Genomic DNA, 19,995 nt, shown 5'->3' with positions numbered 1-19,995 from the left:
GGGTGAAGCATAGCAGAGGGAAAGGTAATGACAGATATAGCTCATCTACACACAGCTGACCTTACTGCCAAGTGTCTTTTAGTCAGCAGAACAAAACTGCCTATTGCTTTAAAGTGAAGAGCCCAGTTAGGGATTGGTTCCCCTTGGGAGCTCAGTTATATGATGCAGAAGGCTTCAAACATTCTGTGTTTGAAAGGGAATAGGTAAGGATCTTCTGCAAGCCTCTGCTTGTTGCTTCTAGCTCCTGCTATATCTTATACCAGGATAAATAGGGAAACAAAGTAGGAGAGTTTCACTGTGCTCTTTTAATCTTCATACAAATGGCTTTCACATCAAGGAACATAGGACTGAATGGGATCTTAGCCAGTTCTCTGCTGTTTCAGGCACAACAGCAAAGAAGTGCTTTCACAAATACAGAGGGGCTTTGTCTTTAACAGACACCAAATAAAGTCAAAAGGCCTTAAAAGGGACAAACCACCAAACTGTATTTAATATAGCTCTGCAGAAGTAGGCTTGGTTATCTAAGGCTTTACGAAAAAGTAAGGATTGTTCTGTTACGAAAAAGTAAGGATTGTTCTGTTACGAAAAAGTAAGGATTGTTCTGTTACGAAAAAGTAAGGATTGTTCTGTTGTCTAAAGAGAAATAGACTGTGGCCGTTGACAACGGCACTATTTTTTTAATCATATGAATTTACTGTGGCAGACATATTTTTGACACAGGTAGATTTCAAGCTTCCTTAGCCTTATCCTCATCAATTAATAGCAAAGGACAGTGAAGTTGGCCCTCCCTGGAGAACACTCCTGAGAAACTGCTTTTATCATGCACCATTTATGTTCAACAGCCTTAAATGCTTACTGCTTAAGAAGTGAAGGGAGTAGAGATATTAATTCTGTTCTCAGTCTCTTAAGACATCCTCTGACAATCATCTCTCCCTGTTGCCCTCCCTCGCTCACATCCCACATTTTTCACATCCCTGCTAGTCTCTTTGCAGGGATGGATACAAATTCCTTGTGCTGTCCTTGCTGTGCTCAGTCACACAGCCCTGGGACAGAGGTCTGCCTGGCACACACAGTACACAAGAGTCCCCCTGCAAGGCCAATCACTAAAGGGACCGTCAGTCTTTTTAGGTCAGAAGATACTATCCTTTTCCTAAGTCTGTTGGTGCACAGGCAACTCCAAGACACTTACAACAGCAACAAACGTGCAACCCATGTCTCTTAATAGTGGCCCATCTTCATCTCTGCAGAGAAGTTGTTTCCTCTAAGCATCAGGGAGGTTATTTTCTTTTCTCTGAAAAGGAAGGTGAACAGAGCTTCCTAGCTTCTTTCCGGAGATTATTTGACTAACTGCCCTTCTGCCCCATAGCTGAATTTTTACTCCTGCTGTCAGACTATCAGGCATACAGCTTTCCATCAGCCTAGACACTCCTTCTGACTTTGTAGTATCTAAATATATATTATTTCCTTAATACATATGTGTGTGTGTGTGTGTGTGCATACGCACACACATCCCAGGAAGACATTCCCTCATGTGGAGATTCACGCATGCAATGTTAAACCATCCAAAACGAAGGAAAAAGAGAAGCCAGAGGCAGGCCTTTGAACTGCAGAGAGGAAAGGCAGGACTCCAGGCTCTCAGGTCACGGCAGCAGGGGCGAGGGCAGAGGACCTACCTGCTCTGCTGGGCCTGCAGCTCCGCGGCGCAGCCTGCCGTCTGCGTCACGTGGGTCAGCAGGGTGACCAGCGCCGCGGCCCGCTGCACGGACAGCTCGAGCAGGGGGCTCTTCTCATGGCAAGCGCCAAGCAACTCGGGCAGAGACTGCAGAATCCTCACCAGCACCGGGTAGAGATCCCTGCAGGAGGGATGGCAGAGTGAACCATAACATCCCCACCCACAAAAAAACTTGGAAAAGACAGACATGGCGGGGGGGGGGGGGGGGGAGGGAGAAATAAAAAAAAGATGTTTGGAATAACGACATTCTTTCTTTACCAACAGCTACATGGGACCCACCTAATACTCTGATACTCCGCCTCCAAGTATTTGAGCTGGATAACCCCTTGGGAGAAATATTTTCATTTTATTCTTATTTCCCTAGTTCTCAAATTCTTGCCCAAAGGAACCAGAAGTTATGACCATGCAAAAATCAACAACTACCTCCTCCAATGGAGGAGAAAACGGAAGCTTTACTGCAGAAAGTTGAGGAAATGGAGGTAAACTCCCTGAAGGGAGTGGACACCTTTGTATTTGCTCCTCTAGAACAGAATGCCCATTTTCTCTATTGCAGGCCCCACATTCGCCCTCGCAGCTTCTGCCTCTTTGTGCCATACCTGTAAAGGTCACAGGCCTGGCCATAGGCAGCAGCCACAGCCCACAGGCGAAAGGCTTCCGTGCTCAGCCTGATGGCTTCTTCCCTCGGCAGGAGCAGGTCCAGAGGGTCTTCTGCTACAAATCGACTTAACCGACTCTTCATTTCAAGTTTGTTGAGCTGTAAAACAAAAGCAAACAGAGATATGAAATATCAAATCATGTTTCAGATATTAGCATCACACACCAAAAAGCTGCAAATTTCCATTCAGCTTATTTCTAAGCTTCCCTTGCACTGCTTAAATCTGCCCTCAGTTTGTGTAATCTTCAGGTGCCTGATACAAAGGTTTGGCTGACCATTTGCTACAAATGGTCAATTGCTATGACCAAAGGAGCTTGCCTGGAGGGATGCCTGGCATTACCTAATCCTTTCCAAACACAGATCTAGACCATTCCTGACAGTTGCTTCTCTAACCTCCACACACTCTTGTTCTGAACGCTCTCTATACCATTCAACTTGTATTTTAAATACAAAAATATTGTTCTTTAACTAGTCACAAACAAAACTTCATTATTCCGGTTTATATGCAAACGTGTATCTTATGGAAAACACTGAATATAGCACTATTGAAAGGATACTGATCTGCTTTTTAGGATGCCACACTAGATGGCTTTCATAGATCCTCCAACCTAAATCTTTCTATAACTCTGTATTTTACAAAAAGGGTATCTCCTGACTATTAGTCTTGTATGACTATAGGATTTTGAAGCTTTGGAAATGTTCTGAGGCTATTTTAGTTTGGAACTAACCATAACATGACTCATTTACAGTTCTCTAGAAATAATTTTTATCCTCCCCAACAACAGGATATTTTTGCTTAACCATAAGACAGAGCTTCTCTTTCCCCCTCCCACACATACAAAAGCTTATGTGTGCTCTGCCTAGCAAATGAGTTGACAATTTCTTTTTCAGAACACATGGATAATAAAATTCCAAAATCTTTAGAATTATTTTGTAGGAAAATCAACGTACAGCAGCAAGAAAGCAAAGGATATGATGAATCAAGCTATGAATTCTGACACCCCTCCTACAGAACAGAGGACAAAGTCAATTTTACTTCCAGAGGAAGAATTTTGTTAAGTAAAATAAGCCTCAGAACATTCTCACGCTGATTATTTTAGTTTTGATTATCCAGTTCCATATTTAAATGCCTGTCATAAGCTATGTCAAAGCACAACAGACAAAAACTTGAGTGGCCAGAACCTTGTACGCATTTTTTCACACCTTGAAAAACCTGGAGCACACAGAGCATGAGAAGGTATAAAATTCAAAGATCTTTTTTTATTATGTCACAGAGCCACTTACAGCCTTTAAACATCCTGCCATCCATTATGCATTTTATAGCACAGATTGGTGCGCTCTGATGATTGCTTATGTTAGCTGTTTCCTCGATGACGATTTATTAGATACTGTTAAAAATACTGAACTGAAAACCCCAAGAGGTGCCCGCTGCACTGTAATGGCCCCTACTGCTAGTAGATGTTACGCATTTATAGCCCAATGGGATGATGTGAGTGAACACAGTTATCTTCGAAGGGGAACACCTGTCCAGAAGTGAGTAAGAGATGTTGGAAATACTGATAAACGATCTCAAAGTTAAAAACAAATTCATGACAGGGAAGTTCAACTAGGGCTACAAAATGCAGAGGAAAAAAAAAAAACATATAACCTCTGGTTTAAAAAAGTCTTAAGCACTGGAGTTCAGTGAAACATGGAAGAATACAGAGCAATAAACCTGCAAATATGCTGAGCATCTACCTATTCACCAGAATCAGTGCGCTGTGCTACATAGGGTTGTGTAGCTGCATTATAGAGAACAAAAAACATTGAAAACTTGAGCCAGTTCCTCTACTAGTACAGAGGTAGAAAGCAACATTATTGTGACACTGTCAGCAATTCCTTCACCCGTATGACCCTTCCTTACAAGTTACTTTAGGTTCTTTACTCCACTTCCCCTTCCAAGTGGCCTTTAAACTTTGCCTTCAGCTAGCAGAAGACGGCTGTGGGACACAGACAGCGGTGCTAGGAGCTGCCCTTCACTTGAGCCATCTGCAAGCCTACAGACATGGGATCACAGAACAGATGAGGTTAAAGATCTCTGGAAATCTAATTCAACACCCCTGCTTAAAAGCTGGGCCATCTTGACCAGGTTGCTCAGGGCTGTGTCCATTGAGTTATGAGTATCTTCAAGAGTGGGAAGCCCACAATCTTCCTGTGCAGCCTGTGACACTTTGACAGTTTTTTTGTTTTGTTTTTAAATGCTCAAGTGGAATATCCTTGTGCTCACTGCTTCTTGTCCTCTTACTGGACACCACTAAGAAGAGTCTGCCTGTCTTCTTTACTCCCTCTCCTTGGGTATTTAAATACACTGATAAGATACTCCCCACTGAGTTTTTACTTCTCACAGCTAACCAATCTCAACTCTCAGCTTTTCCTTGTATGTCAGATATGCCTTAATCATGCCTTAATCAATGCCTTAATCATTTTCTTGACCCTACTGCACCACTTGGCTCCCGATTGACATTGCAAGCAGAATCCTGACCCAATCGCTCCCAGTTCCAGGCCTTCAGCTCAGAGTCACATCCAGTTAAATCCCTGTAGAAAGCAAGACAGAGAACAGAGGCCTTTGCCATCAGAAAAGCTCTTCCAAAAATAACTCACCATCCGGGCTGCTGCATTTCGGCCTCCAGATGCCAACACCCTGAGGAACTTCATAGCGCTGGCACAAGGAACTCCGTGAACACTGGTGAGCAAACACCCCGGTTCAGCCACTCGGGGATCCCACTGTGTGGGGAGAAATTCCCTGACAATGGTCTCAATCAACCGAGGACAGTCAAGCAGCTGCAGAGAAACAGCAGACAGCACAAATAACTACAGGGGAGCAATTTCAGCAGCAATGCACTGAAACACGAGTCTGTCCCTTACCATACCCTTGTCTGTTCTCCTCCTCCCTTTCTTAGGCCTTTTTCCAGCATTTCAGAGCTCCTGGTACAACAGGAGATTTACCTGGCTGCACGCCTCAGAGGAGTGCCTCGCTATATGGGTGAGAATGTGCAGGATATCCAGGACTACAGTCGGAACAGGTCGTACCACCTCAAGGATGTACCTCAACCGGTGCTGGATCCGCGTCTTCAAAAGTCCCTGGGAGAAAAAATAATTCCCTTATGCTCCTAATCCTTGCTCTCTGCACTGCAGCCACTGAAGGGAAAAGCACATTCAGTTCTTCTAGCGATAGAGGGTGTTTAAATCATCGCTGGCGAAATGAAGAGATAAGTTTCTGCAGACTTACTAGTATGCAAGCAAGCGAGCAGAAGTTACTGCAGGACAGCAGGAACATTTCAACTTTTAAGTCAGACCACTAGCAGGGTTTGGATACTTCTGTTTCTCGGAGGACAAAACCATGAGTAAAGTGATCACAAACAGAAAAATAACCTTTCTTATAAAGGACCACTAAAACCCAGTGTTACTGGAAAAGGTACTCATGCTCATTTTTTGGCCTATCCCACCTACCTAACTCAGCACTCTGTCTTTAATGCTGACAATACCTGTTATCTCAGAAAAAAAACTGACAGAAACAAAGAACAGACACTTATTCCTATTTCACAGTAGGAAGAGAGAGAGATGCAGAAAGATGATGTGATTTTTCTTGCCTCAAAGAGCAAGAGGCCACAATCAGAGTGTGACAGTATGACAAAAAAAATGTTTAAGCGACAGTGTTATGCATTCCCAGGTCCAGGAAAAGGCAATTCCAAAACACCAGAGTTTGCAGTGAAGATACTTGTAAAAAGTTGCAGTTGGGTAAGGTTTTAGTTCTAGGTCTAAGTTCAGCTACTGATTTACATATTCCTCTTTCCAACCACCTGCAGTGACTGGGTTGTACCAACAAATAAAAAAAGTATAAAATGGAAGTTCACAAGAACTGGTACAGTGGAGAATTTTATCCCAAATATCCTCTGAGCTTAGGCTACCCGGATCAAGTTAAAAATCCATTATGCTGAATCACACAACCATTTCCAGAACTACAGATAGAGGAAATGAAATCAAATCTACCTCTCTGCTGTTATGTCCTTTAAAACACTGAGTAGAACAGAACAGAAATCGTGAAGCCACTAAATGAGACCAAGTGCCATTCAAATAGATGCCTAACCACTTGAGGTTAAGTGATGCAACCACAGACTTTCGTGATTGCAGCAGATAAAGCCAGTGGCCTCAGTCATGAGGTTGGCTTTCAGAAGAGAAAGATGACTATCTTCAGTCCTTATATCAAGGATGTGGAACTAGGTTTTTATTTATGTGTGTGTGTGTGTATATATATATATATATATGTGTGTGTGTGTGTGTGTGTATGTATACATGTATATATATATGGAATACTAAACGTTATGCCAAACAGAAAAGGGAACATTAGTGTGGAAGTCTAGCTAGTTCAGAGCCATCTAGGTTTAATGCTCATTGTAAACTTTGCAATAGTGCATAGAGACACTTCAGTAGCGACTGGAATTTTTACACTTTGAATTCAAAGCAAGTGAGCTTCCAAGATAATGTTTCAGCAAATCTGGAACAAAAAAGTACATATGTGCGTACCTATCTATTTCAAGGCCATGAGTGTACTTATTGCTGATTTCTCCGAAAGAACTTAATGATACCAAAGTAACAGATCAAAAAGTCAAGAAAATTATCCTTCTGGTAATATGACAGCAACATAATACCCAACAGAGAAGGAAGAGCCTAATGCTTGCTCAGAAGGCTCTAATAACGTCCACAGGATGGTATTCAATTCAGCAACACACAAAATCCTTATGCAGAGGATATTTTCCTAACAAGATTTCAGATCCTGCTCTGTCCTTACTTTTACAACATCATATCGAGCCACATCTGCATCTGGCTTGTTTTCATCTTTTGATTTTTTGCCATGAGACTTCTCAGTTCCAGTTAATTCATCCTCTTCATCCTCGTCTTCCTCTTCACTGTTGGGGACGAAGGGGAATGCAGCCATTCCTTGATACCACGAGAAAGTCCAATCAAGATATTTCTGTAAGAAGAGCATGTAAAATAAAATTTTCTAGGAAATTATAGAAGAAAATATTTTAAGACACTTATTACAGAGTGCTTAATCAATTCCCACCCATCCCTGCAATGAACGGTATTCTAAACATGTACAAGTAGGATGCAATGCAGAACTTGCATGAGTTACAAATAATGCAGAATGGTTATGTTAAATTCCTCATGTCAAAATAAACACTATCCAATGTATTCGTTCTCGGGCAGCTCAACGAGCTTTCAACTCCTCAGAGAAGGGACTGTGCCCAAACCAGACCTCCTTTCTCCAAAATGTTTTAGAATGTGAAAAATTACAAATTTTATTCCAATGTTTTTACCACTTAATAGCTACTTTAAATTTCATGATTTAGTATTCAGAAATAACCACATTATTCAGAAAACAAAAAATGCTAGACTTCAGCTGAAGTCTGAGATGTTCCTGAAACAAGCGAAAGTTGCCAACTGGTTGTGAGATATCCAACATTTTTTAAAAAAATGGAAAGCAAGTGAATGGCATAGTCAGAAAAATCTGAATGTTAGGGCATGAGGCTAGGAGTCCAACTAAAATACTGAGTTTGGGACTACAGTCTTCATTCCACTAGAAAAAAAAAGAAGTCTCAAAAGAGCATACGAGTATTTGAAGGAAAGCCAGAGAGGTACTTCTCATAGTCACTAACAACTGAGGGAAAAGTTTAGGCAGCCTTCATCATGTGCTGATTGCCTGTGTACAAACCCTGTTTGTATTACAAAGCCCAGAGTAAGCAATAATGCCAAACTTCCTGCCCTATCCCTTGCTCACAGATAGGTATGTTCTGAAACTCAACAGCATGAAGTTATAGGATGGACTCTCCAAACGATAAAATACAGCGACACAGCACTCAGTGCTGCTTTTGGCATATAGAGACTCAGCAATCTCTTCTTATGTAAGACACAATGCCCTAAGTCTTTGGTTGAGAATACACAGAGCACTGCAGACAGATACAAATTAAAGTAATATCAGAAGGGAAAAAGGCACATTAAGGGCAGGACTCATCTGGGAGAATACTGCTAGGCATGTTGCTTTTAAAAGCAGTAAGATGTGGGGAGAAGCATCCCAATCCTTTGCTTGCCTTGCCTTCCCACTGGGAATAGTACTGGTGGCCTCACAGGACTTGCCAGAAACTTCTTGAAATCTGTCCCCACCCTTCCCCTCTAGCAGCACCTTTGCAGGCTGACACGCAGGGGCTTTCATGGAAGGAACGTGAAACACAGGCCACAGCTTGCTTTGCCCAGAGTAGTCTCCTTCTGCCCAGCCAAGACAGCACAATTTGGATGCTCAAGGTCAATCAGTATCTCTGGACACCTCAAAATAAGCTTCAGTCTTAACATGGGAAAAAGCACCAAGGAGAAAACAGACATGGAAGAAGGGAAAGGGAGTATTTGTTAATGGAATACAAAGCATGGAAGAATGATAGGAAATGACAGGAAGAGAGAACACTACTAGTATTAGCCATGAAGGGAAATGCAGAGACTATGTAGTCACTGATCTGTTCAGAAAAAGTGTGAAGCAAGAAGCCAAGAACACAATAAGCCATATTAAAAGAACCAAATACTATACTTGCATTAGTGGTGATCTGATAACGATCACAAAACAAAACAAAAAACAACAACAAAAAATACCCACCCACCCACTTAAAAGCTCAGCAACCTGCACTGAATTTAACTTTGAGCAGAACTCAAGACAACATCTAATTGACCTGTTCAGCAAGCCTTCATTTGAGCTACTTACCTCATCTTCTCCTTCTGATTCTTACAAGCTGCTTAGTACGAGATTAAACCTGAGCACTTAATGATTCTCTCACCTCATCATCGAGTGACACTAGGAGAGCCCGGAGAGCAGCAACAGATGCTGCCATGACATTATCCACTGCATCATCCAAGGAAAAGCGCAGCAAAAAGAGAAACCCAGCATCAAGGAGCAGACGCACAACACTGCCCTTCAAGGAGGATGCGAACTCCCCAGCCTTGGACTGAAAGATATCACAGAAAGAGTCAGTTTTAATGCTGTCTCACCTCAACCAGTTATGGATCAACATTCTGGGCACTGACTGCTTCTCACTTCATTTGTAAAGCAGCTTCCCATTTTAATTGTAAAGCAGATAAACTGTGTACCGTCAACATAACAGGGTGCTCTGTGAAAAGCTGCTCTCCAAGAAGACTGCAACATTACCCTATAGGTGCATGACCTTTTTAAGCAGTCAAAAGTAGTGATATGAAAGGGCAAAAAGAAATGCTTGCGATCTCAGAAGCACAGGAAGACATACAGTGCCAAGCAGTACAGTAAAGCACATTTAGATACCATAAAACTGAGCACTTAAGCCACATTCTGAGCCCCTTCTTTTATTGCAGAGTCTTCCATACTACCCTAGGACTGCTCTACATGGCAGGCATCACAAATTGCTGAGTCTCCAAACTGGTATCCCAGAAGAGGGGGACTTTTAAGGACCATTATCTACTAACACATGGCCCTTGTTTATACCCAGGGCACATGCCTCAAGAGCAGTTACAATGCACACGGTCTGGAAGCCACCAGAATATCCACCCTGCTTTGTGCGCTACAAATATCTCTTTCAACTTAAAATTCTGTGACTCAAGGGCAACCCAACCAAAGTCCTAAAAATAACTTCATGTTCTGATGACATTTCAGCAACTTGGTGTTGGTTTAAGGTACAAGAATTTATTTTCTGCTTAGATCAGACTGACTAATCCACAACCATTCTACTATAATAATCACAATCTTTGACCACTCCTTCTCTGCTTCCCTTGCTACTAGCAGGAAGGGTAGCACTTTGCCTGAGAGCTAAGTGTAAAGGTGCATAGAAGTAAATATGCATTTTGCCATATAGTGTTGGCGTTTAGCACTAAGAGTAGGCTAGTTCGTTCTCACCCTCCTAGAAAACTTGCAGGAGAAAAACATTTGGAAGCATTTCTGACCAGGAAAAGTTGAGACTATTTTAAAAACATCATAGCACCCTATCTAACAGAGAGGGGAATGTAAAAAAACCCCCATTGGTGATTTTTCTCATGTTGATTAAATAGTGAAAAGGAAAACAACAATTACCAGACAATCTGGGCCCTGAGCCATGAGGAATTTGAATTACAGGGAAGAATTCCATGGAAAGTCACTTACCTTTTGAACAATACGACCCAAGATCTGTAGAGCCAGGGTCCTCTGTTGAATAACTTGGCTGCGAGATAAATGGAAGAGCTCTTGGAGAGTATAACCAGCTCTCTAAGTCGAGAGGGAAAAAAAAAAAAAAAAGGCCAGAAGATGAACATAAAGAGGACTATACATATAAGATGAGCTGTAAAACACTGCATAACAGGAAATAAACTGCAAAGCAATGTTGCTTGCTGCTTAGTGTCAAATGCCAGAGAGATTCTAGTTAGCACTTTGAGAGGAAAAAGCTGAACTTCTTAAGAAAAGGGTGCGCGTGCATTTTTTTTCCCTGACAGATCTTATTCTAAATAGTGTTAAGGAAAAAAAAAAAACTATCAATGGAGTTTTCTGAAAGCAGACAAAGCAGTTAATTCATGCAGACCCACTTCTCTTCAAGAGCCCATTTCAAAAGGAAACCACCTTTCCACATTTTCCCTAAGGTTTCTGTCACTAAAAACGCTTGACAGAAAATGGACCTGATCAATTGAACACTGAAGACAGAAAGGAGTCTTCCTTTCTACTACATTACACCTACCTCTGCCTCCTCTCCATGGTGATGCAGGCCTAGATGAGTAGGTAAATCAGCATCTGCAGGAATCAGCTCTCCTTTCAAACTGAATCTAGCTTGCATTCCCTACAATAAAAGGAAGCAAGATTACTTATTCTGCCTTCTGCTCCATCCAGCACTTCAGATAACACTTGTTAAATCAACTGCTTGAAGCAGACAGCTCAAAAACTCCCCAGATCAGGCCTCACAATCTTTGAAATATACTTACATTTTCCCCCCCCCCCTTAGCTTTCAGGCCTGTTCCTTACAGACCACATTTGCTAGACTCTTACTTGAGCACTAGAGACAAGATGGATGATGTTCCCCCCCATGGAAAAGACCACAGAATATCTCAGCCTGGTGAAATCTTACAGGCTGAGGAATCAGAAGAATATTTTATGATGCCTTCAAAACTGTTACTGCTGAGAAAAATGAACCACGCATCCTACAAACAACCTGAAGAAAATCAATTTCTGCTTTCAAACCTTTTTGGTTTTCTTCTGCCGTGGTGGAGGTAAATCTTTCATCCATTCCAGCTTCTCAAACTCCACATTGTCCATGTGAATCCATTCCTTCTTGGGCTTCACAGGCAGAATCTCTTATTTGAGAAAAAAATAAGTGAAAAAGTGATCTTACCTTCCAACAAAGAAATTAAGAAAATACTGTTCCCCTTTTGCCAACCTACTTGGCTCAAGACTGCATCAAATATTGGATTCATGTAAAATAAGAAGAAAATAACTTTCAAATTGACTGTTGGCTGATGCATAAACATCAAAGATTTAAAACTGTTTTAATCTTTCACGAGAGCTAGAAGAGGAATTAAACAGCACTGTAATAAAATTCAAGACAGGTCTAATTTGGGAGAAGTTGAACAGAAGTCAGAAAACAAACAAGGCGAAGAGATCAGAACATGGGCAGAAAATACGAGCCCTACTTTTGGGGAAGGGAAACTAGTATCATTCAAACAAAAGGGAGTGAGAGAGTAAGAAAATTCAAAAGAAGTATCAATGCAGAAAGATCACAGCAAGTAATTGGCCTGGAATAAAGTACAGTTTTCAGGAAGTCAGCACCATTTCAACCTAAATACGTCAGAGAGAAGGGCAACGCTACTGCTCAGACTTCCATGGTACCTGCAATATTGCTCTTCACAGGACAAGGGGTAATGGGTACAAGCTGAAACACAGGAATTTCCATCTTCATGTGTGGAAGAACTTCTTTCCTGTGAGGGTGGCAGAGCCCTGGAACAGGCTGCCCAGAGAGGCTGTGGAGTCTCCTTCTCTGGAGAGCTTCCAAACTCACCTGGATGCCACCCTGCGCCATGTGCTCTAGGTGTCCCTGCTGGAGCAGGGTGGGATTGGACTAGATGATCTCTAGAGGTCCCTTCCAACCTCAACCAATCTGTGATTCTGTGTGATTATGGGTCCTTCTAAAGACTTGAAGGGATCAAATTACAGAAAAAGACCAAAACAGATCAAAATACATGCAACTTGCCTGAGAAAAAAGCCAAGGGAAGCTTGACAACTGAACAAGAATTTGAAAGGTGCAAGTACTAAGGAAAGAGATTACTCATCAGACATATCAGAAAAATCTCTGACCAGAAGATTTTGAAAGACAAGACACTTCTGACTGACATTGTGAGAAAAGCCCTTGGAAAGAGACAGATCAGCTTGTGGAAGAATCTCGCAAAAGAAGGGAGAGTTGAGACATAACTGAAAACCATCTAACAGCAGCAAAGGCTCCTACTGGAGCAAAACAAGTTCAGAAATCATTTGCATTACAGCTCTTAATCCTAGCTGCTCTAATCTTTTCTTACAAGGAAGAATGAATCCCACAGAGATGTTCTTCATTCATCAGATCTTATCCTGTGGATAACTGGCCTGTGACCCAACCTTTTATGTTCCTCCAGTTAGCAGATAAGTTTCCAGGAAGGCCCACTTCACCTTTCTGATCGATAGGGAATTGAGTCAGGCAAGGAACCAAGCAGAGAGTTATCAGCCCCAGCCAGAAGGCTGTTCCACAAAATTTCAGCCAAAGGCTCAGCACACATTTTAACTGAAGAGATGACCAAAAAAAAAAAAAAAAAAAAAAAAGCAATGTAGGAAACTGGAGTGTTTGTGGGTAGTGGGTGCAAAACCAGAGGAAATAAAAATCAGCAGAAAAATGAAATCTACTGACATTTGTAATTCAACAAATTGTTTGCTCCTTCTCCATTCATCACTAAATTGATAGGGTTGAGTTAATCATTCTGTGAATAGGATTACACATATTACCATCAGCCCCAGCATTATGATCTTGTCAACAAGAAGAGACAAATACATGTTCCACAGCAGCTGCAGATTGTTCGGTTACTAAGAAATCCCTTTACAGAAACACAAACTGACAGTTAGCAACATTTGTACTGAACTTTTCTAAGCTTGCATTATATTAAAGGCTACCGACCAACCTCTTCCCTCTCTGTTCTGCTTTTCCTTTTGTCCTAGTGCCAAGATTTACTTTCCCATTTGGTAAGATTACAGTTCTGGACAAAGGGTTCAGCACCTGGCTTATTAGAAGCAGCAGTCTTTTATCTCATTAAAGAAGCAGGTTTGACTTTTGAGCAGTCCTGTTCCCTCACGTCATCATCCTCTCCCTGGGGAAATTCAGAGCGACCGTTTCTGCTGGGTTATTCATGAGGAGCTCACTCCTGAGCACTAACAGAGGCAAAATCCCAAGACTAAGTGCTAATGTAAAATTAATATTTTACATCTGCTCCTGCCCAAAATGAGCTGCAGGCATCAACTCAGGTGCTGGGAAGGTTTCCCTTGGTTTTGGGACTGTGCTTCACCTCATCCTTTCTTCGCTACTTGAAATCTCCGGGAAAATTCCCCTTTTCCTTTCCTGTGCAGTCTTCCATGGGAAGCAAAAGATTTTGTCAGCACAGAGCACTTGGAATACTGAGCTATTCCCAAGGGCACCGCTACAATCTTGTTCAGTCTTTACAGGCCAAGCAACCCACTTCCCTGCTCCCAGGGGAGTAAAAGAATGTCACTTAATCTAGTGTTATTTGTGCACTCAAATGTTCTAGAACTAAGGAACTAAAATAGCCCTGTTGATTAAGATGGATTTGGCGAGAAGTAAAACTTAAGGAGAAATAGAGCAACTTAAGTGAGGTGTTTTCTTCAGTAAGAAGCTTACTCAGCTTTCATTTCCCTGCTTGTGCAAATGCACACACACATTGTGTGTGTATACATGTATATGTATGTACATACACACATATGTATACACACACATCCTTCTCATCAAGCAAGTGGTAAATGGTTGTTTTCTTTTCACAAATACCAGGCTGAAATTCAGCAGTGATTCAGAGGCTCTTTAGTCAGCCTGCCAGGTTGACTAAACAAAGACACAAAGGGACACAAAGGCACTTTGGGGCACAAAGACAGTATCAGAAACCAGGATCAGAAGACCAAGACTGCCTGAGATCATCATGAAAATGTGGGAGAAACACAGTAATGAGAGACAGAAACGTGTTACACAAAATGTGGAGGAAGATAAAAATGAGAGAATACCATCATCATTGCAGAGAAAAGGAAAAGGCTCCAAAGAAAACCCCGGGACGAAAGCACCAAGAGCAGAAGCTTAAGGGGAATACAATTCTGTACTCCAAGAAACTGCCAGGAAGAGGTAAGAGTTGCTCTAACTGCCTAGCACAAGGACAAGAGCTGTATCCTTGGCAATCACCACATGGGCTGAGACACAAGCCACACGCAGCGGCACCAAGAGCAAGCTCACAACAGGACATATGTGTTATATGAGCAAATGCACTGGAACAAGACTGACAGCGTCTCCATGCTACCCCGTGAACAAACGGCAACATTTTTTAGGGGGAGTTACCCAACACCCTCTTGTCGCTCTAGTTAAAAGGAACTGTTCAAAAAGCAGCTCTATCTCACCACCGCTCTTCTGCTTCCCTACTTACATGACAAAAAGGAAAAGAAAAGGCGCTTACTGTACAAAATTTTCCCTCCGGGGATCTCGGAATGAATTTAAAAAAAAAAAAAAAAAACACTCCCACTCCATAAATCACTTCTGTTATATGGGCCATTCTCTTTCTAATCCACAGAGGTTAGCTAAGAAAGAGCGCTCCTTTGAACCTAAATATGATTTTTTTTTAATATTGTGACAAAATTTATTTGAATAATTATCAGAGTCACAGAAGTCTAATGTGGAATGGTTCAAGCACTACACAAGTGTTACTTTTACATTCAGAGCATTAACAACATGCACTTGTTTTTTACCTGTGATTTCTACTTTTGTATTTTCTTCCTTCATTAGAGACTCTTCCATGTCTGAACGCTGTAAGGAAGGAGACACTCCTACACTGTCTTGAGCCATAGGTACTGTTTCCAAAGACTCCTCTGGTCTGTTCTGCTCCTTTTTTAATCCCTTTTTCTGCTGATCTTCATTACCACCACGTCGTGACTTTAAGAAAGCAACTAAATTGGAATCTGCAAGTATTGACAAAGAGACAGACAGAAGTGACAGGAAATCTCAAAATACTTCATGCGCCCAGCTTCTACTATTTATGTTTAAGTCTTTTCTCTCCCATTTCACATATCCTCTCTTCTGTGCCAACTGTCACTTCTGTTCAAACTGAGGCACTTAACTGCTTTCTGACCTCTTGATCACATAAGCTGGGGACAATTGACTGGGGAAACAACACCACAGAAAGAGCTTATAAAAGTATTTTAAGGTAAAGCAGTGACAAAAGTTCTATTTATCCTCCTGAATTACAAACAAGCACAGATTTGTTTCTTTCCCCTCACTGCTACTGGAAAGGTACCTCCATAGCAAACTCTTCATCACAGTGAGAATACTGCCTGATTTATAGGCTGAACCCAGGTCTGACAGCCCCTGCCTATGGATTGCTCAGGAACATCAATCTGAAGGCTGCAAGGATACACAGAAATGCATCATTAAAAACAAAAACAAGCAAACGACCCTACTCTGGTGAACTGCAGACCTGCAGGGTATGGTCTAGACATTAGCTTAAGAAGGGAGATTTCTTGTCCTTTCTGAACTGACTTCCTATCCTCACAGCTAATTATGGTCTGACAACACTCAGAAAACATAGGTAGCCATTCATTTTGGAAGAGAAAGGGAATATCTGGAAGGTAGTGGTATTTGGGGGGACAAATAATAATATTCATGTGACTAGGACAGTGTCAGAACATTACCATCTTACTTGCAGATCTACCACGTCTCATTTTTTTTTCCCTCTGGCAAAACACATTTTTCTTTGCATTCTCCATCTAGAAGATAGCGAGGCTTAAGCTATACTCAGTTTCTTCACATTTAGTTCATAGCCTCAAGTTACGGACATGCTAAAGAAAAAAGATCTCAGTATGCAATGTATAGGGATCCAAAGCTGTCATCGTTGACTTGCGAATTTGGTGAGACTTCAGAGCACCTACATGTTGAAGTTTAAAACTCATGCGTCTAGGATTCACTCCATGAAACACATACCCAACTGAGCCAGAAGCCTCTCTCGCTCCTGCAAGATCTCTTCCTGGGACATGGACTGCAGCTTCTTCAAGTTCTCCTTGTGAATAGCCTGAACTTCCTGCTCACTCTTTTCGCTTCCAAGGCCCTCTCCTGTTATAATACAGGGCCACCGAGAGGTCAAGAAGTCAACAGTTTCATCTAGGAGATCCAGCAATGAAAGTGGTTAGAGATTTAAGTGTCTACAGTCTTACCAATTCTTCTTACTTTATTAGCTTAGTCAAAATAGGGGTAAAGAAGCTTAGTTTAGCTTGAACTAAAATTATCTGGGCTTTCATCCCATGTCACAACAAAACATTGTTTCCAAAACTTCATTGATTCTGTAGGTGTATACAGGGTCAGGAAAAAGGTATTTCATTTCTTTAAAGCAAAGCAATAGAAAGAAAGGGGAAAATTTAGCATAGTTCACCAACAGATAGATCAGAGCATTCTTGTAGTTAATGAACATCAGATTCTCCCTCTGCCGTAGAGACCTTAACCCACGTCTTTTACGTCAGTTGAACCATGATCTAGTAAATATTTGCTGAGCCAGAGAATAAAGATTATTCTGCAATCCCATTTCTGTTGTGGCAAAGGATCTATTCTCTACTCTATAAAATATTCAGGTATTTCAGAAGCCACAGCTTAAAGTGACAAGAAAGCATAAGGAGCAAACAGATAAATTTGCTACATGGGAAAGTTTGCCACTAATGTCCTCCATTCACCTTCAGAGCTGAACATACTACAGGTTCAGGTTTCAGCAGGGGGCATTTTTATTACCCTGAGCAAAACCAAGTCTCCTTAATCGGTCGATCTAAATCCTTTCTTAAGGGCTCATTCCATTTAACTCTAGCAGCAGTACAACATGCTGCTTTTATCAAAGAAAGAGAGATCCTTGAGCTGGCCTGCAACTAACTGTAAAAGGATTTACTCACATCTTTATTATCATTTCCACCCCCCCATTTAGCTCCATTCAGTGACAAGATGCACCCCAAGGACTCTAGATCAGTCAATCCTTAAAATACCAAACCTGTGTTCAAACAGCAGTGACCACATTTGTTGCAACATCAATAACAACTACTATGGAAACAACATCAGACAAATCTTGTGTATTGAGCAGGAACACATAAGGGAGCTCAGCAGCCTGGATTCATCAAGTTTCACTCTGCCAGCCATCGAGCTGCGAGCTACCAGACAAATAATTTGTTGTTACAAGAGATGGAGCTACTTGCCTTACTCTAGCTATCCTCCTGCAAATCCTCTGGCCCAGAAATTTGGTAGAGGAAGTCAAGCCATTTTCTGATCCCTCCTGGTTTTAGGGGCATTAACTCTTCCTTTAAGAGGATCACAGCTGCAGAGCTGCTGCGTTCCCTTTTGGGGTATCTCAGAGAGGAACACAAACACTGTTGTACCAGGACACACAGTAAGCAGCGTCAGACAGGCAGTAATGGATCTGGACAGTGAATTTGTGTATACACAGCAGGCATAGCCTGCTGGGGGCTCTCTTACTGACACTCTAACAGGGAACAGGGCTGATGGAAGCCTTAGACAAACAGCAGAAAAACTCAAATACCACCTGGCCTCCATTTCAATGTGGAAAAGATGTCAGGGAAAAACCCTGACACATGGTGGTCCTAAGCAGATAAGACTAACAGAGTCTTAAAGAGGAAAAAAAAAAAAAGAAAAAGAAAAAGAAAACAAGGAGAAGGTGGTACCCATTGAATTGGTTTCATCTTTCCTTGTCACGTTCCTGTCAGACAGTAACTGCCGGAGGCGGCACTGACTCATCAGCACTGCCTCACAGCCTTCCTTGCAGCGGAAAGATGCAGGCTCATTGCAGAGGATGCAGCAAGGGAAGATTCAGTTTACAGCTCCTAGGCAGGAATAAGGACCCGTATCCTATATCCTGTGCCTGATGGAGAAGGCACAAAGAAAAGAATCTCTCCTAAAACTGGGAGAATCGCTGAGTAAACAAGAAAAGCCTTGCATGTGGCAGCCAGAAGGAACAAGGAAGAGAACCTAAAAGAAAATAATCCATTTGGCCCTGTGTGCAACAAAAGGCAGCTAGGGAAAAAGCTGAGCCTGTTTGCAGAAGGCTGACTCGAGTCTCAGTTTCAAACCCCAGTCACACCATACATTCCAAATGATCGTGGAACCTGAAAACTGACAACAACAACACTTCCCTAATTTAAAGGAAAGACATCCAGAACTTATGGTGATTCAGGCCACGCCAACACATGCTGGTCTCCTCCACTTACCATCCCCGTGTCTGGGGGGTGCTGCCTCTCCCACCGCCTCCTCAGGAGCCGGGGAACCCACAGGATCTGCTCCCGACCACATAGGCTCAGCAGCAGAGGGAGCTGCCGCTGCCTTTTCCGCGGCTCTTCTTGCTGCGATCTTCTGCGCAAAGATGCTTTTTCTTCCAGATCCCACCTTCACCTGCAAACAGGGAAAATACATGTCACCACTCTCCAGACTCCCTCACAAACATGTCACTAGCAAATGTACAGATCTGATTCAAAGGGCATCCTCAAGTGGGACCTCCAGACATGCCAAAAGAGAAATAGCTGACAGCCTTTTGCTGTGCACATGCTATTCCTTTTTCAGGATAGTTTAAAAGCAAGACCAAAAAGTTTTTACTTCCTAAAGAGGGATGGTTAATTCAGAAAATTCAGACTAGGTAAATACACCTGAAGTATCGTCAAATAGAATAAATCCGGCTTTTCTGCTGGTTGGGAACCCTGCACAGCTGAATACTTGGCATTTCTGAGGATAAATGCTCAGCACAGGCTTCTTATAAAGGGATTAGACTGCAGCAGGGTGAAGAGATTTACACAGTAAGAAATGGGCAAGGGATGCTAAAATAATCTTAACTAAATTATTGTGCTGCTTGCGTAGGTGAAGGAAGGACAAGGCTCTGAACAGCTATTGATGCACAGGGAAGTCAAAGCTGACTGAGCAAAAAAAGACTCCCGCATGTCTCCAGCCCAGAAAAGCAGCCTGAAAGGCAACCTTACCCTTACTAGCTGCCTTCTGTACTCCTGCATCAGGTAAATGGAACTGTGAATTTAAGTATTACTTTCCCTCCCCCCCCCCCCCCCCCCAAAAAAAAAGCTGTCTTTCAAAGTAAGCTGTGGCTGCTTTGAAGTGATAGCTATAAATCACCTACCATTTTCCAGCACCTGACTGGAACTCAGCTAGCAGCTCGTGCTACTACAGCAACCAGATTGATGAGAGCAGACACGATTTCCAAATTAACAGCCTCAGGAGAAATTGTGTGTCAAAACCCAGGAAGCAAGAGATATCACCACGACTGCGGTTGT

General features: G+C 42.2%; 1 protein-coding gene across 1 annotated transcript in view; it reads right to left on the bottom strand.

The window, feature by feature from the left end:
- The window catches only part of RPAP1 (RNA polymerase II associated protein 1), a 34,519-nt gene that overhangs the window by 12,126 nt on the left and 2,398 nt on the right, over positions 1-19,995 (bottom strand). Inside the window, 12 exon segments of the mRNA XM_088520495.1 lie at positions 1,674-1,853; positions 2,329-2,486; positions 5,028-5,207; positions 5,373-5,507; positions 7,216-7,398; positions 9,248-9,415; positions 10,576-10,677; positions 11,141-11,239; positions 11,638-11,750; positions 15,430-15,639; positions 16,658-16,834; positions 18,931-19,111. Coding sequence (XP_088376621.1) covers positions 1,674-1,853; positions 2,329-2,486; positions 5,028-5,207; positions 5,373-5,507; positions 7,216-7,398; positions 9,248-9,415; positions 10,576-10,677; positions 11,141-11,239; positions 11,638-11,750; positions 15,430-15,639; positions 16,658-16,834; positions 18,931-19,111 — 1,886 coding nt within the window.

Source organism: Tinamus guttatus, unplaced genomic scaffold (genome assembly GCF_059628265.1).
Source record: "Tinamus guttatus ecotype Peru unplaced genomic scaffold, ASM5962826v1 Tinamus_guttatus_pri_ptg000089l, whole genome shotgun sequence".
Classification (NCBI taxonomy): Eukaryota; Metazoa; Chordata; class Aves; order Tinamiformes; family Tinamidae; genus Tinamus; species Tinamus guttatus.
This window is presented reverse-complemented; position numbering and strand designations above follow the sequence as displayed.